General features: G+C 40.1%; 1 protein-coding gene and 1 long non-coding RNA gene across 2 annotated transcripts in view; one reads left to right on the forward strand and one right to left on the reverse strand.

Moving 5' to 3' along the window:
* Positions 1-13416, forward strand: part of LOC116698648 (uncharacterized) — a 21141-nt gene extending 7725 nt beyond the window's left edge. Inside the window, exon 3 of the long non-coding RNA XR_004334269.1 lies at positions 13283-13416. This is a non-coding gene — a long non-coding RNA (uncharacterized LOC116698648). The remainder of the gene's footprint in view (positions 1-13282) is intronic.
* Positions 7177-9525, reverse strand: adra2a (adrenoceptor alpha 2A). Its single transcript, XM_032530327.1, has 2 exons — positions 9229-9525; positions 7177-9042 (listed from the first exon to the last, which is right to left on the reverse strand). Exon 2 carries the CDS (start codon positions 8837-8839, stop codon positions 7604-7606), a length of 1236 nt encoding a protein of 411 aa, XP_032386218.1. The 5' UTR covers positions 8840-9042; positions 9229-9525; the 3' UTR covers positions 7177-7603.
* Positions 13417-19215: the final 5799 nt, after the last annotated feature.

A 19215-nucleotide genomic window follows, 5' to 3' on the forward strand; every position in this document is an offset into this window, starting at 1 on the left:
CCCCCCCCCCCCCTTCCCTCCATCAACCACCATAATAATAATATCGACTCCAGGATAGCATTCTTATCTAGGTAGAAGATGAAGAAAGGTAAAAGAAACTCAAAAGCCAGTGAGTACTTGAAATATCATAAAGGCTTCCAACACTGGACTACAATCTTCTTGGCTGCAGTCAAGCCTGTTAGCCAGACTTTGTGATTTTTTTTCCGAGAAGAAAAAGGTGAGAGTCATCATTTAGAAGATGTACAGTGTGTTCCATTGGTAATCGTACCCCTACTACTTTTTTACCATTATCTTAGTATTATCAAATACTCCCGGACACTCCCATACAACATGTAAAAAAGAGCCAATGGTTCAGGAGGGGGGTGGCAAAATTAAAAAATTAAAAAAGATGTCATATTGTGCATGCAACTATGCAATAAAATATGTGATTTGACTTGACCACAGTATCGTATTACTAAGGGATCCCAGAAATGCACTCTGGCACTCAGTGAATACATCATAATACTCTGAGCCAGTGGGAATGAGACATTTAAATCTATGGTGTAAAATTTAAAACCTCAGCTCAAATAGTTCAAGATGAACAGGAGACTCACAATGAACGAGAAAAGTAATTCAACAAAACACATCCTATTGTTGCTGTTGCTATGGCAACTTTTTTCTGTTCAACTTGTTCCGTTTTTTTGCTTCTTTAAAGCTGCACAAGGTACGTTTTGGATGTCATTAAATCTTTCCTCTTAAAGGTTCTGAAAACATCTTCTCTGGGATTTTATGACAAAGATGTTCTGCCAGATTGAGAGCAGTGTTGATTATTTTACATGAGATTTCTGTGTTTGTGGGTTTTTTCTCTGTGCTGTTCTCTGGTTTGACGTAAGTGTGTCTCAGTGGGAACAATATGATGTCATCACTACAAACATGTACTAACTACTGGCCCTTCTCTGGGAAAAAAAGAAGTATAACTTCTGTTGCAATAAACACTCTAAAATGGGACCAACATTGACTGACAGCACATTAAAGTGACTGCACATGTAATGCATTACCTCAAAACTGAAAAGTTTAAAGTTAAAGTTTAGATTAAAGTTACTCTTTCAATTTTGAAACCAAGTTTGATCAGTTTTAAAAGTCTGGCTGCAACAAAACAGTGTATTCCAGCATGATGATCTGAAGCCAAGTATATTTGCCCTACTTATCAAAATAAAATGCTGGTGTTGTTTACAGACTTTTCTCTAATCACACTTCACCTCTACAGCAGTGCGTGAGCTGAACGTACTGAGATAGAGAGATATTTATGTTTGGTATAAAACACCACCAGCAGTCAGGTTGTACATATAATGCGTGCAGTCTACTGCCAACACCTCATAGGATTTCATGGGAATTGAAGTCCACATTTTTTGGTTGCCTGCCGTTTAGATCCACTAATGTATGAGGTTGCCTAGAGCGGCTTTAAAGGCCCATTTGGTGACGGCTTCATAGTTAAAGATTAACTTAAATATTACAAGCATTGTGTTTGACTCCTATAGGTTGTGAGGACACATAGATCTCATTAGAATAACATATTCTGATCCATTGTGGTAGGAGCAGTTCACAAGGAATGATGCATTTCTGTTACAGTAATCAATGAACAAAAATGATAAAGGACAATGTTAGCACAAGCTCCATTAAAAGAAACCTGCAATCCTCAGACAAAACCAGCTTCTACAGTAACGCATCAAAGAAGAAAAAAAAATCAATTGTTACCTGGACTTCTGTCCATGGTGCCACAATTGTGCAGAGTTCTCACCTAAAACTTTAAAACAAAATGAATCTGTCTGTCCACGTTGCCTTAGCAATGTTTACTTAATTATGAGCCGTACTAAATGTCACATTATCAAATCCCAGGCACGCAGCACACACTGACACACTATCATTTTTGTACAATTGTAAATATATTTTACATTTACACATGCTGAAACGGTCCAATTGGCATTAGAGAAACAGAGCTACAGTAAGACCTATTCAAAGACAAACATCAACACAAACGCTTGACTAAATTCATGACATAACAAACTGCTATCCACCAACCAGCTGCTTTCATTAAGTCACCATAATAAGGGGCTTCGGCGATAAAACAGCAGTGAGTGCTCAGGTATAATCTCCTTCAAACGCCCACCGGCCTGTCCATCAGCACACACTAGACAGTCATTACAGATACTACAGCAACCCACTTCAACTGCCCTCGCTGCCTCACACTGACTTTGCTGTTCCCGTGTCACCAAACAGATATTCTTCTCTGCTGTCCGTCACTCGTGGAGAGACAAGGGAGTTCAAGCAAAGAGCCTGAATCATAGAGAGCTCAACTCTTTGGTGCTTTTATCGGCAATAATTGCAGAGCTGCACAATGTGCTAGGAGCTGAAAATGTGCTAGTTGTTTTTTTAATCTCCCACCTCTGGTAAATTATCTGTTTCATAATACTCTTTTAACCATCACTGTGCCAGAACACCACTAGGACATTAAAGCAGGATGACTCGTGATCAGTGGTGGGGGAAGCACTCAGAAGAAGGCTACTAAGTCTTGCTTTAAACATTTTACTTAAAGCAACTCAATGTACCTTTTCCCGCTTCGGTCCCCCTACAGGTTGTCACTTTGGAACTACAGCTTGCGGGAAAAGTTATATAGTGTTGCTTTAAATAAAAGTACATAAGTATTAGCATGAAAATGTACTTAAAGTACCAAAAGTAAAAGTACTCGTTATGCAGAATGTGCTAGGCTATATTTCAGAATAATATAGCCTACATTATATCACTGAATTATAACTATTGATGCTTTAAAGTGTATGCATCAATAATGTTGCAGCTAGTAAAGGTAGGGCTAATTTCAGGTACTTTAATACTGGTAACTTAATCCATACAAATCAACCATGTCTCCAAAAAATTACGCACCCATACATCTAAACTGCATTGTCAATAACGTTTAGAGGGAACAAAATCAATCGGGGTGAAAACACATTTCCCAGCTTTTTTAGCACGTGAAAAGTTGACATTGTTGAGATACATGGTTTTCTTAGGAAAGCAATGATGTTTATTAACGTGTAGATGTACGTGTGTATGCACATGCACATGGGTGCGTATATGTGATGTACATGAATAGATATACAGAATGTGTACATGTACACTATGCAATACATGCAAAGCTACTTATAGATGTATTGTCTCACCTACACCTTTATTTATATATATATATATATATATGATTTTATAACAATAACCAAAATAAAGAAATTCAATAACTGATTTAGCTTTTGTCATTTATTGAGCAAAAATGTATGTTATGCAGGGCATTGGAATGCCAAACTTTACGCTGTCTCCTTTCTTCAGCCACAGCGAATTACCTCACAGGTCTAATAATCTTGTCACATAATGCCGTGTGGTCTCTGTGAACGATGGGAGCTCATTGCTCTCGATCATAATGAGCTTCTGGAAAAGAGATTTGTCTAGACAAATTATTTCCCAGGGAAATATCCACTGCCCAGCGTTGTTTTGTGTCTCCAATCAGACCCTAAGGCCTGACAGCTAATCAGCGTAGTTAATGAGACTGGGACTCTATTTTAAACGATACCTCTGAAACACTTGTTAGACTAAGGAGCTGACAGCCAACTATGAGTCGACTGTCAGAAAATATGATCCCACTTGAATATGTTCTTGAATGGTGTAAAGTGCCAAGAGATTACAAATACAGAACCATATATTGTTTTATATCTATGTATAGAGCCCTTGTGAAATTGTCGCATTAACCAAAGAAAAGGAGTGGAAAACAAGAGTGAGTCATCAATAACACTGTGAATAATCATGTATGCTCCAGCCACCTCAAACAGGCGGGTGTCACACTAAAAAAATAAAATGAAAAAGATGTGCAGGTTGTTACATGTGGGTGTCTCAGTCAACACGCATTGTCATCATGACCTCTTCAACCCAGCCACCTACAGTACAATTGCACAAAGCAAGCACACACACACGCACACGCACACACACGCACACGCACACACACACACACACACACACACACACACACACAGAAACAGACTGTTACCTCAAAAGTGAGGCAGCCGAGTCAAATGCAACTGCATCTCCCCACAACGCCCACATCATCCCCATACAAATGATTGTTGTCCTGTATGGTTTTTGTGCCTGCTGACATTTTGGACCTGTCTACTTGAATGGTAGTGCACTTAGCCACCATGGTTAGCCTTTTGGAGACAAATGTGCACTCTAACCGATGATCCATACCGTGGGTGTGTGTGTGTGTGTGGTGTGTTGTGTGTGGTTGGTGTGTGTGTGTGTGTGGGTGTGGTGTGTGTTGGTGTGTGTGTGTGTGTGTGTGTGTTGTGGTGTGTATGTGTGTGTGGTGGTGTTGTGTGTCTGTGTAGACCCATGGTGAAGTGGAGCGGCGTATAGTCTCCTAGCTCCTGACCCTGATGGATGGCCTGAAGCAAAGAGCTCATGTAGTTGTCATGGCAAACCAGACCCTGCTCTGAGACACTTTGGTCAGAACACTTAAACACACACACAAACACACTTTTTCACTGTCACTCTCCAGATAGGTTTGACCGAGAGATTGACAATGGAAGCCCAGACTGGAGATCATGCAGAGCCACATCAAAAACTGAAACTGTCTGGCAACATCGACCTGGAGCTGGAGACACAGTCTGTCTGTCGTCTGTGTGTGTGTGTGTGTGTGTGTGTGTGTGTGTGTGTGTGAGTGTGTGTGTGGTGGTGAGGAATCTGCTGACTTTAAAAGCTGTCTTCTTCCAATTGCCTTTCAGCAAGCACATCTGCCTAATGATATCACTGCTGCTTGTTGATGTGTGAGGTACTTAGAGGAAAAGGAGGGCAAGGCGAGACAAACACACATATTTATCACTAAAGGTCCACTGACAAACCCTCTGTGCTGTTTCACATTTTCAAAGGATAGGTTCACATGTTTTACTTTTTTATACTCACATGCCCTTATGTACATGGAAAAAGTTATTAGTTAATTTAATTGTTCCCCCTGTTTATACTAGCCTTGATGAGATCACTCTGTAACTCAATTCCAACGTAAGTGATGTCCACACAAATCCACAGTCCACGCTCAGTGAAAAACATGCATTCAAAAGTCATTCAAAATGATGCTTCAACAGTCTGAGTTAGGCCAACGTGATCTCATTGGAAGGTATATAAATAGCACTTGTAAGGACATCTTGGGTTTCAAAAAGTTTAGTTTTTCACGTATCATTTAACCTGCCATATGACACATGAAAAGCAAAAGAAAAATTTGTGATAACCTTTTAAATGTATGAAAGTGGTTTGTTTTTATGCCATTTGCTGATACACCTTGGCAAGTGACTTGCATTCAGAGTTGTAAAACTCCCTCTTCTACTACTACTACTATCTCTGGGCCACAGCATAGCAAGGAAACACTGTCTGTGGAAGAGGAAAAGACTTTGGAATAGATAGGTAGCGCAAGTAGCCTAAAATTAGCTTTATTAGTACACGCCTATGTAACTTGGGCCAAGATTGGAATTGCAGATTTGTTCACTGTGATGGAAAGAAAGCAAGATTACAGCGATCAGAAACTCTTTAATGGCCATGTGAGTATTTTGTTATGACATACTTGTTATGACAAAAAAAAACATCCTTTAATTTTAAACAAATGGCACCTTTGTTAGTGTCTGAAAAGGCATTTACTGTAAATTAATTCTTAAATTCTCCTTCAGTTTAAGGAAACGGTCTCTCTTTTTTGAATGGGGATGTTTCACAAATGAACATTAATCAGACAACTTTCCCCTCTATTTAAGCTGGCTTCTAATATTTGGTTAATTTAGGATTTTATTTTGCCTACATCAACGGAAAGTCAAGTATCCAGTGGGAGCTCACCCTATGTGTTTATATGCACTTAAAACACACATGCACATTCTCACGCATACTCCCTCTTTCTCACAAACTGAAACACTTGTGCATTTTGTAAACCAGAGAGAGAGAGAGAGAGAGAGAGAGCAGAAATACTCAAGTTCAATTATCTCAAAATTGTAGCTAGTTACAGTACTTTAGTAAATGTCATGCATTTTACCACTGTCGACAAAAATACATTAAACTGTTTTCTCAACTAGCCAATAAATGTAAGTATTTCTATTCAATACTAAGACCAATTACTACTACTGGAGTAATCAACAACAGTGTTTGAGGTACATATTTAAATTTTCAATGATACATGCATGTATTTTGACTGTAAATAAGGTGCCAGAGTGCATAAAAAAGCATAAAAAGAGCTTATTTATAAAAAAAGATCTAGAAGGAGGATGACACTTGACCCCCTACAGAGGTCTGTGCTAAGCCCACAATGTCTCCAAATTCTAGAAATGTCTCTGACGAGCACCATCCAGGCAGAAGAAACATTTAGCTTTCTGAGGAGAGTGCTGTTCACCTGCCTTCCTGACTGTCAAAAGGAATGCATTTAATTACAGTCCATCCACTGGGAAACGTTACATTCTCTGTATTCACTGCACAGCTGATAATCACTCTTGTCATATTCACCCATTCTCCCAGACTTGAGTAGAGCAGAGTAGAGAGAGAGAGAGAGAGAGAGAGAAAGAGAAAGAGAGAGTAAGAGAGCAGTCAATCTGGTTCTGGTCTGACAGGCTCCATCTACACTTAATGACGCATACCGTGGTAACACAAAGAAGCAAATTAACTGTTACTTCTCTACTTTCCATACCAAGTACTACAACTGTGCTCATTATTTGAAATTGATTCATTAAATGTCTCAGAAAGCCTAAGAAAACACACACTTGGGGAAAAAAAGATTACAAAATGATTAATCTGAGAGCCGAAGAACGTTTGCACATGTTCTATCTGGGATCATTAAGAGCTGCGCTCCTTTATTATCTCTTGTGAAGGTCAAATTCAACAAGCATGTGAATTTGCACTTCTCTGTCGTAATGCAACTGGAGGGCCAGCTCTGGTCTACAATTCACTGCACAAAAGTACTTGTGGGTTTGCCCTCCTCGTCCCAAAGTTTTCACACATTCTGAGACACATTCTGAGAATTAATTCGGACTCAAATGTTGTGCGTGTGTGTGTGTGTGTGTGTGTATGTGTCAAGGCAGTGTAACATTCATGCTTTAATGCTTTTGCTGTGGAGCCTTGAGACCAGTTCAGGAAATGGGTTTTATTCTTTGTTTGTTATCATCATAGTCATCATAACCATCATGGTATCATACAAAATGGCACAATACTGTATCCATAACGGAAATAGAGACAAATATTCAGACAAACTGTCATAAAGTACAACACATATCATGACTTCACTATGTTGGTTTCATTTATAAAAAATAAAAATAACATTTACAATGAAAACATGGTTTCACTGTGGTGTTCTGTATAGGGTTAAACCTTTCTATGTGATCGCTGTTGAAGCTGTGGATGGCGGATGTTCTGAAAAGATGATGCACGTAAAGCTCATCCTGGGAAAGCCTTTCCAAGCAGTTACAACTAGAGCGTACAAGCCAGTGACGTGTACAATGGTGTAGGTATTTTATAATGTATGTACAATGTAGTAGTAAAAAAAGTATGTACATGAAGACAGAGTCCATCATACATATCTTCTAGTGTCCCTCCTGCACAGTATCTTTTTGAAGGACCTTCTAAAGTCATTGTTAAAAATAGTGTAAATGATGGGGTTCAGCGCACTGTTGCAATAGCCAAACCAGAAGAAGAACTTGAACAGGGTGTCGGGCACTGGGCAGGACTCGCACAGCGTCTTCAGCATGTATGTAAAGAAAAAGGGAAACCAACAGATGACAAACACTCCAATGACCACGGCCAGGACAAAGGTGAAGCGTTTCTCCCGGTTTTGTCGGCCCTTCCAGCGACTGCCCTTGGTGCTCGTTGCCAGCTTTTGGACACCGTCGTCCCCCGGTTTGATTTGGCTCAGTTTGGTTTTCCCGTTGGCCGCTTTCTTTTTGATCGAGCAGGGATTGTTCACTTTGTGGTCGGAGGAGGACGACTCCTCAAGGTCCACCCCGTTGACTTCGCCCTTTTCCTTATCCCCTCCTCCTTCCCCTGCCACTCCCTCCTTCAGCTCAATGTCCTGCTTGCCGTTCAGCTTCTCGTGGCAGCCATTCTCCTTCTGGTTGGCGGCAGCGACGGTGGCTGTCCTCTGGACCTCCTTCCGCTTCCTGTCTCCCAGTGGCGCCCGTGTTCTCTTTTTGGCGATCTGGTAGATCCGCACGTAGACCAAAACCATGATGAGGCAGGGGAGGAAGAAGGAGCCGATGCAGGAGGAGATGACGTACCACTTTTCATTACTGATTTTACACACAGGGTCATCCAAGTTGTTTTCTTTCTCCATGGTGATTAGAGGAGGGAAGGAGATAACCGCAGCGATGACCCACACTACGAAGATGATGCACTTGATGCGTCGTGGCGTCCTCTTCAGGTTGTACTCAATGGCCTGTGTAATGGACCAGTAGCGGTCTAAGCTGATGGCACAGAGGTGGGCAATGGATGCGGTGCAGAAAAGAACATCAAGTGCCAGATATATCTCACACCACACCTCCCCAAAGTACCAATATCCCATAAGCTCATTGGCCAAGGAGAAAGGCATCACAAGGGTAGCCACCAAAATGTCCGCTGACGCCAGGGATACTAGGAATAAGTTCTGCGGAGCCCTCAGTGCCCGGCTTGTAAACACAGCTATGACCACCAGCACGTTGCCAAACACTATCAACAGGATCATGATCCCCACCAGCACAGTGAGAGGCAGGCAGATGCGGAGGCTGTAGGCCACATCTGGAAGAGTCTGGTTGGTCTTGTTGTCAAACCCCATTGGAGAAGAATGGCCCACTTCCTATGTGACTTCACCTGAGGTTAACAAATAGCATCACCAGCAAGGACAGAGCTATAGCTCACAGCAGGGCTGAGAAAGGAAGGAACTAAATCACTCCTCTGAGGCTTTCCCGGCTTTTTTCTCTTTCATCCTGTACGCTCCCAAAGGAGAAATGCTTCTTTTTTATGAGGCTGTCAGTCCATCTGAAATTACGAGGCAAGAAGAAGGAAATTCAGAATTATATATAGGCCCCCATTTTTCAATCAATTATGATACGTCTTTTATATTATATTAATTAGCTCAAGCATTAGCCTATGTCTTATGTCTTTGACTTTTCCCTGAATAAGTGAGCGAGAACAAAGGCCATATAAAGTGCGAAATAATCTTACCTGGGGCAGAAAGCGGTGACACAACCTCTCCGGTGCCAGAGACGCACGGGCGTTAAAAAGGCTGTCAGTGGGTAACTTCTTTAAGCAGATCAATTGGAAGCAAAGAAGATCCATGGGGCGGATGAAGCGTGAAGTCCTTCCTCCGTGCCTCCTCTTTCTCCCCCCACAATGATCCCTGTGCTGCATCTAGTGGTGCTCAGTCGCGGACCTAATAGAGCGCAAATCACGTTACCCCGGGCGCCGCCGTGCTGCTGTCAGTGTGGAGTCTCTCTCCTCAGTGTTAACCAGTGCGCCACTCCCTCTCTTTATAGCCGGCACGCTGCAAAAAGTGTCCCGCTCGCTGTAAGCCACAGTGCGTCCACAGTGTCAACATGGATTGACATGTGGCCATGACAACATGCGACACCACAGTAATAACACAAGGAAGCTTGTTGCGTAGTGAAGGAATTACAAGAAAACCCCAGCCGAAAAGAATTATCACGAGCCAGAAAAACTGCACTTATTTATTAATTATATTATTTATGCATACACACGTAGACAAAGGCCTACATAGGTTACATACAGGTACAAGTGACGCCAGCAATGTGCTCCAAAACAAATGACATTAAATTCGTTTTCACACTAATACTTTTGGCTACAAATATACCTATAAAACGTTTACATTAACGTGTAGGCTACAATATGAAGATGCCACATAATTATGGTAATACAAATTCATGTAAAAATGAATTGCCTTGAAGTGATTATTAGGCACTACCTCTTTTCAAGTAGACATTTCAGAGATATAGTTTTTTTTTGTTATAATGGTTGGCATTAGAGTACGTTTTTGATTTCAAATTCAAATACAAATACGTAGGCAAAAAGGAGTTACAGTGAAGTGCCTAAATTCAAATAAATAAATTAAAGTGCATTAGAGAAATTAATCATTTAAAAGCCCAGATCTGCAGGGTTTTTATTTTATGTATGACCAGGGGCAATTCTAAGATCAGACTTTAGGGGGGCTCAGCCCCTGATGAGAATGTGACACGGATACAGAACCATGCAAATCCACCTCCGATTGGCAAAAGCTAATTTCCTGTTAACCCTTTCCTTGACAGGGCTACAGGTGCATCTCATCAGTGACAGCGATACAGGATATTAAACCTGTCATAAGCCCTTTGAACCTGTAATAGTTTTTCCTGTCAATAATAGACACGTTCGCAAAGTCTAACATGAAGCACTAACAATTTTTTCTTTATTAATTCTTTTTTATTATCATGATTTTTAGGGGGGCTTTGAATAAACATAGTAAATAATAAAGGATTTATTATTTTTTTCAGGAATTCAACTGTTTTTCTTGTTACCTGAAAATACAAATAAGAAATCATTAAAATCATGAACTCAAGTGTTACTCGGTACAGTTGTGTTAGTTATCTTGGCTGATAGCATGCATGCAGCCTGACGTCAACCCCCCCCCCCCCCCCCCCCCCCCCCCCCCAGCAGCTGACAGAAGCTGGCTGCAGGACAACTCAATCACCATGACCAGTTTTTAATGTTCTCTCAGACTGTAACTACTCAAGAGTCTGCTTGAGACTTTGCTCTCATTCTCGGGACAATTAGGGCCGGATTCGAGACAACTGCTTGGATTTCGGGACTGTCCCAAATTTGTCAGGACGTTTGGTCACTCTAAGTATTGCTGAAACTGAACTGAAACCAATTAAACACAGGTATACAGAGTTTAAAAAAAAAGACAAAATGTAAAGAGTAAACTACAGGACCTGTAGGGACAGACATTTTTTGCAGTGCAGCTGCTGGACTCCGTTGCTACGCAGCAGACAGAGCCACACCACGTACATATCAACACAAGCGTTTTATTACTTTGTCAAAACTTAATTGATGTAGCCACCTTTTTACACTTCATGTCCAACACACAGAGGAGTCCCTACACGCTGTCAGGAGCAGCAGACCTCACGTTGATTTACAGTCCTGTATTTGATAGATTTGCTCAAAGGAAACGTGGGAACAGGCACTATGGTGTTTTGGGAGCAGTGATACAGGCAGGCTATCATTCATCTACCCGGGCTCCACCCTCCTCCGTACTTTTGCTCAATTTTCATTTTCATTCAGTACGTTGTCTGGGTTTGCAGTATATTCTATGTCCAATCAGCAAACAGAGGAAGTTTGAGAACAAAGACGGTGAGGTCATTGAGTTGTAGTAATATGTAGTAAGTGTAGGTCTATATTAAATATAGTAAAAGGTAGTAGCCGTAATGGCGGCGGAGAAAGATGCAAGCTAAGGCATCCGGTCCGCTTTCTTTGTGTCATTTTAAACTCTGTTCAATTTATGAAGACTATGGTCAACTGCTCCTCAGATCCCTGCAGGGTAAATCCAGATAGCTAGACTATCTGTCCAATCTGAGTTTTCGGTTGCATGATTAAAACAACTTTTGAAAGTACACGTGTTCCACCAAAACAAGATCCTTCCTGACACTGTGGCTCTGCCGGGTACTTTACATTATCATTACTTGATGTGTGTTTGTTGAATTCATGTAACATTTGGAGTCTATTGTAACAACGCAAATATTTAACCTTACCTAACACCTGCATGAATTTGTTGATCCATACATGCAACTGTTTAAGTCTTAAAAATAATTTTCTTCAGCCACCACAGCACCAGCACACAAAACCTTTAGGTGTGCAGTTGACATCAAAATAAAGGCCAAGTTCAAAGATGGGTGTGGTCTGAGCAAGGGCCTGGAAGCATAGAGCCCAACAGTCCCACCCCTCCTCCGAGAGACTTTGGGTTCCTGAATTAAATTTCCCATTCATTCTTCTCACTGACGTCTGGAAAAAATTGTATATAAAGAGTTTTAGACCATGCCTTTGGCTAACCAACTACCACGTGACTCTTAAACATACACCATATCATTTAGAGTGACAAAACAAACAAAAAATCCCCAAAAAAATCAAAGGTAGGCCTACAGGTAGGACTGTGTACATATTTTCATAATCGAACAAAGGAACTATTCATCCCATAAACCACGCGCACCACTGAATAAAGGAAGCTAACATTTGTTTAACTAACAGCTAATTTGGCTAAATGCTAGCTGAGACAGCATTTAATAACTTTAAAAGACCCTCAAAATAAAACCTGAAAATACCTGTTAAAATATACAGTATAACAGTTGTTATGTCAGCTATAGCCTGCTTTTCCCAGTGTTTAGTTTGAGTTAATATTATTAGACTGAATCAAGCTGTCTGCTAGCGGTTATCCCAATTAGCTGTTAGCTGAACTAACGTTAGCTTCCCGGTGGCATTCGCTTGGGAACAGATTGTAATTTGTGCAGTGTTGTAAATCTTTGTAAAACAGGATTCTCATCTTGCGCACAGATCGGGTACCAACCAGACAGTTAAAGAAATGGACCAACAGATCTCGTTGCTCTGGACGGAGACCAGTGAAGGACATTAGTAGCACTTTTCTGGTGATAGCTGAGCGTTACTGCGCAACCTCCAATTGAGCTTGCTGACCTAGATGTGATGTGAGCAACCTGTCTGAAAGTTGTCTTCTGGTGGCTGTGCCAAGAGAGATCTCAATTATTCCCAATCAGCAGTGACGGAAAGCATAGGTATATGCAAGGATATAACATGGGAACAGGCTTATTTTTGCTAACTACAATGCTAGTTAACATTAGTAATTAAGCCTAAAAAGCTATCGTAAGTCTAAACTGTCTGCGTGCTTCTCCTGACAATACAGTGATTTGTGGAGTATGCGACAGCAAGTTGCCTGGTGCTATTTTTGCAAAAATTTCTGCTACGGAACCATAACGTGATGTATAAGGTAATGGAGCTTTTATACATTGTTGTGTTTCTTTAGAAATGAACATTGGACAACTTAAGTTTTTATATGCTTCAGATGTAAAGTTATTTGCTGTCAAAGTGGCGCCAAAATGAATGGTAGTCAATGGAATGCTAACGGCGGGTGAGTGCTTTGTAGCATTAAAATGGGGCCCAAGGAGCTACGCTTCGTGGACGCTCGCTTACTCCCTTGGTACTGACCGCTCCCCGTCCTCACCAGCATGAGTTCCACCTATCAGAGGCATCACTGTGGGATTGTGGGATTGCTCAGGATTGTGGGTAATGAAGTACTTATCCGAGACATCGCGAATAAAAGACATTTATCTAAAAAATTGTTGGTACCCCATGAACTTTTGGCGCTTAGTCATTTGGTAGCTGGTTTTATGTCTACCATTGAAGGTTACAATGTTATGGCTTATACTCCAATTGTCAATGGAGAAATTAAATATTATTTTTACTTCCGGAACCCACTGTGGGCGGGACTGTTGAGCTCTATTAAAGTTAAAAATAGGGAAGGATTCATTTCCTCCACCCATGGCGTCAAGGCTGGTCTGATCCCATCGCAAGATGGTCTAGTCTTTTTAATTGGTTGGTTTCATTGGATGAAACCTAAATTAAAGCATTAGTGCGCGTAACTTTTTGATATTAATGAAAGTCTGTTACATTCAAGCGATTGACAAATGAGTTGCTACAATGCTAATTAAGACTATGATCTTCACACAACCCTCTCTGTATTCCTTAGTATCACTGTGTTCAGAACTTTAACTGTCAATGGTTCAGAAGATTGTGGCGTCCGGTGTCTTTCCCGCGCAGAAGCTCGAGTGACGAAAATGACCTCTGCTGAAGAGTCCATCATGTCTTTTACATCCTCCGTGTCCTCCTAACATTTCAGCAACTGCTCGTGCGCAATCACGGAAGACAGTGTCATGTGGACGCGCCGGCAGTGTCAGTGGCATTACTTTAAATTCCTCATGGGGGCGACATAAACTACGCACTACAGCTTTAAATAAATATGAAATAAACCAGCAGTAAGTCAGAAAAAAACTTACATTTATTAATGTTTTAAAAGAGAACGTAACACTTAATATTTAATATAGTAGCTTAATATTTCCTACTGTTAAATGTAACTAAATTCATAAGACAGTTTGAGAACTAACATTTTAACTCATAATCAGGTTGGGTTTAATCACAACCATTAGTGGCAGCTATGGTATTAAAGCAGTGTTGACTGCTTTTTGCATGTTATCAATTTGGTTTTGAAACGACAACCACGAAAACTCACGCAACTCCCTTTTTTTTAAATTGATGGTTATTGATTGTGCGTCATTTCAGCAAATCCTAAAAAAAAAATAGACATGTCTTCAGATTTCATCCATGATTCAACAATTTTCAAACTCCCCAGTTTTTCCCGGAACTGGAGCCCCTTCTTACCAAAAAAGCTCTGACTCAGACTATTTTATTTTTCACTCTCTCTCGGAAGGCTACTTCCTGAGAAACTGTGGGAGAACGTGGTGTAGGCTGCTGGACACCCCTCGTCATCCCCTCTGAGCTGGACGTGGTGTACACGACGTGTCGTGTCCGCTGGATCAAAGCTTACTCTAGTTTATTCTGCAATGCTGAATTAATTCAGTGCCATCTCTCCTGCTACTCACACATTTTGGTCCTGTCATGGTACAACATATTACATTTCTAAAATGTCAAGGTGATTTGACATACTCTGCTGCAGGTGTTTATGTTTGTCTCTTTCTTTGTGGATAAAGGATGGTCCCTAATTCCAGTCTGTTCTTACAACAGATTACGCATCTTGAATAATTGAAATACTAATACAAAATTTATTTGAGCCACATTTATTTTTTATGTTTTTGGTCTGTCTGGCCTCAATTTTGAGTCTTTGATGTTAGGCTACATCTACTCAGATGTTTTTATTCAATCTCTGTTCAATATTCAATACTCTGTCACGCAGTAAGTATACACTGGCTTGATTACATTATTATTGATTACAGGGATTATATAAATGAGTATTTTTAAAATCACTTTGATATATTAATGCTTTATTTTACAGGTCTTTACTATAAATCATTTTGAAGATGCTTCCTGGAAAGAATTATGTAATTTGGTAATAACGGTAGTGATAATGTCTCTTTCTGGAAACTTCCTGGGGCATTATTCGAAAATTACAACCAGTAAACCATAGTATTAGCCTACCTCTGATTCTTATACTTAATGTCTTTTATTAATAGTGCATTGGCTAAGTGTTTTCAAAATATGTAATTGACATGAATTTACACTTGGCAATAGGGTATCTTCTACCCTAGTTATTTGACATTCACTTTCCCAATAAGTATCTGAGAAATGTGTGAGAGGCTTTTTGATGAATATTCAATGTTCCATCTGTGAGACCGTGCTCACATCGCCCTGATAACCCCTCTTCCCAGACTGGTAGGTAAAATAACAGCTGTTTTGGGGTAAACAGCAATTTGTCGTGGCGCTTGTTGATGCGTGATGGGGTGCTGACAAAGCGCAATGATACAGTGACACCTGTCGTCTCTCGCAAGAGCCCATTCCCAGGAGGACGACGACGTGGGAAAAAATATATATTTGCAAAGATAGACAATTTAGAGGATGGGGAATTGGAGGTCAGTGCTCTCACGGTCTATTTTAACATACCTAACTTTGTTTTTGCCTACAGGTGATTTCACTAAGAAGAGCCCTTTTGGCTTTAAAGACGAGGACAAACAGGTCAGAAAATGATTCCGCAGCAGCTCCACAGTTCAGTAAAACTAGAAATGGAAACAGGCTTCATGTGCCTAACAGAAGTGACTTTCAGGTGGTGGTGTTATAATCTTAATACTCCTGTCATCTCATTTGCCCCGCCGGCAAAGTTCTCAGTTAGGTGAGAAATGCAGGCAGCTGCGAGCATTTGTATATTCTAATTCACCAGCAGAGGGCGGAGTTGCACTGGAGCATAGACACACACCACATGGATATTAAAGTATATCAAATATACCCGTGGCTCACCATCTTTGATTACAGGATTGACAGATTGTGAAAAAGGTATAGCTGTCCATGATCTGTGAGTGGTTATTAAAAAAAAACAAATATTCTAGGAGACGATGCACCATAATACAAATTAGGCTACCATGGTTTTGGTTGTGACATTAGAATGATCAATCTAAATGACAAAAGTTGTATGTATATGTGAAAATGCTGCATACAATATACAACCAGACAGGACAGTTTACTTCTACTTGTAGACTAACTGAACATAAAAGTAATGAATCCTAACAATATTTTGTGCAGTATTTTCTGCAGGTTTTTGTGTTGACCTGTTCATGTGAAATAAATTCAGATATTAATAAAAAATTTTGGGGGGGCGATGCCAGCCAGCCAGTGTAGACAGTGACAGTAACATTGAACACCTGAGTAACATTTAGAGCTTTACGTTTCACACACTACACAGGAAGTCCCTTTGTATTTTGGCAACGAGGATGATTTGATGCAAAAGTGATGTAGCCTAAAAACTATTTATTTTTACATCTATCTATGCATTTCTTCTATAATGGAAATGTGCAAACAGAAAGCTAAGAATTGCACTGGATTTTGACAAAAAGCTCTGATGATGATTTTTTTTCATTCTGTCTACAAATGTTAGAATACTTAAATAAGAATAAAAAATCCAAAGACAAATCATTAAGTGATAAAATATTGGTTTAAGTTTTAAAAAAAACTGTCATAAAAATCTTTATATATACTGTATCAACCTAACAAATCTTAAATCTCTCTCAAAACATGAATGGCCCTTGTGTACATGTGTTTGTATAACAAAACATAACTTTTTTTACATTAAGAAAATAAGCATGAACTGTTTTTTTCACTGTCAGTCAACTTGTCAATCTCATTGTGTGCTGTTTTCAGGGTTTAGTGAAACCGAAATATAGATACGCAACACATCATGAATTTGTAAATATGTATCGGTTTATAACAGTTAAAAAGATGTATGTACATACAGAGCATCACCAAACATGGTCATTTTCACTCAATTGCAAAGTAGCACTCTGCAACTAGTTGGTTTCAGGATAACCGTCTTACAATAGGGCGGCATTGATTAAGTTTGTCATTTGCAACCAAGCACACATGTTTCCTCTTTTTCGTTTGCCAAATAATACTTAATAAAACAGAAAGATGCTTAGTAAAACAAATTGTGGTTGAATTCCTAGTCCAAATCCAAGTTCCTGCTGCCAACATGCAGCTTTCTATGTACACAGGTAGAAACACCTCAGACTGGATCTTGGTCACTGTGGTTAGCAATGAAGACTCACATAGAGGTAGTCATGTCTGCATCTGCTCGCCCAGTCGTGACAATTGACCCAACAACTTTGCTTTCAACATCTGTTTAATCAGTGGACCCAGATCCCTTCACTGACATTAAAGAAAGAAGTGATTATCTGTCTTTGTTGATTAAATCAAACGGTCATAAAGGTTTTGCTTGGTGCCCAAGGCAGACAAGCAAATGTATGGACATACTAGTAGTAGAAGTGTACTAGTAGTGGGTGGTTTTTGTGGGTGTGTGCAGGTGGGATTCAGGTAAGAGAAAGAGCTGGTGGCTTCACATTACAAGGGCCTTTCCACCAAAAGTGACTTGGTTTAAATACAAAAAGCAGACTTTTATATAGATAGGGGCTCTCAAGATGGAGAAAGTGTTCCTACCAGCTAAAGTCATGCTTGTCTTTTCTGAAAACAGCTGCAACTTGATATGGAAAAAAAAAAGTATGCATTTGAAGTCACATCATTTTATTTGCCCTAATCTTGCAATCATATTACTTAAACATGATATGACTAGTGTGAAAAACATGAAAAAAACAAACAAAAAAACATCTTCTTTCTGCGGGGAAAAAAAGCTCTGCCTTTGCAGAATAAAAATGCAAGTCAGTTTTGGTGGAATTCCCCTTTAATGCCAAAGACAAGTGAGACGCAAGCTAATGCACATCCACTTGGTAGCATAATGGCATTATCTTCCATTGCACTCTCTTTTTGTAAAAGTCTCGTCACATTACAGATGTTGTAATACTGAGTCTACCGTAATGTCAGATTACTGTACAGAGTAAAAGGAAAAATAAGACAGAAAGAAACTAGACCCAAATTTACATTGTAACGACCAGTTGCTTGTCATCAAGTACAGTCAGTGGCCATAGACACAAGGAATAGCCAAACAAACACATAAAAAAGACCATTAAGGCTGCTTGTCAATGTAGATTAAGTAGGATAAGCATTGCCACACAATGCCTTGATACCCTTTGCAATATACAAAAAGGGAGCATTTGCAGATACACCAAATAGCCACTAATTCCAAGTCCTCTATGCAAAAACGCCCGATTCTTGCCCAGACAAATCATGTCAATATGTGTTCAACATGCTTGTTTCCTGTACAAAATAACCAGGCAAGAAATAGACAAGTTGTATGATCCAGAATAAAAAGCAAAAAGAGCTAAATGACTTTGAGTCTGCGATGCTCTCAACGGCCTAAAATCACAGACGATAGAAAAATAAACACCTATTTTACTCATTTTTAATCCAACAAGTCACACCTGTCTGCGTTCCTCTCTAAATGCTCTCCGCTAAAATAGCCCAGTTCAGTTTCTGTCACACCCCCCACCATCCTCTGAGTCTTCATACACTGGCATCCTCCACCTTGCAAAATGGCACATGAATAAAGTAAAAACATTGAGACTGAATGTAAAAATGGGTCACAGCACTCTCGCTGCATACCTAATGCACATCTCACGTTTGAGTACTTGTTGAAGGCATTTTTCACACAATTGTTTACAGCTAAAAGTAAATACACACAAAAAAAAAAAGAAACTTCCAAAGCTTTTATAGAAAACCCAGGAATGCAATGCCTCCGGTGTGTTGTTGAGCGTGAACACAGAAAGCCCTTTTTACATTTTTTTTGAGTTGTCTTTTTCCGACAGTCTTGTACTGTAACTGCGTTAAGCTCAAATATGCACCTTGTTGTGTTGTCTCATCGTTGTGTCCAAACGATTTGATCGGTGAGAAAACCACCGGGCCTGACGCCAGATGGAAAAGGTCAATGGATCTGTCCCTCGTCAGGTTTTCGAGTGTAGTCTGTATCAGTGTTAGGAGTGGGTCATTTCC

Source organism: Etheostoma spectabile, chromosome 2 (genome assembly GCF_008692095.1).
Source record: "Etheostoma spectabile isolate EspeVRDwgs_2016 chromosome 2, UIUC_Espe_1.0, whole genome shotgun sequence".
NCBI classification, from domain to species: Eukaryota; Metazoa; Chordata; class Actinopteri; order Perciformes; family Percidae; genus Etheostoma; species Etheostoma spectabile.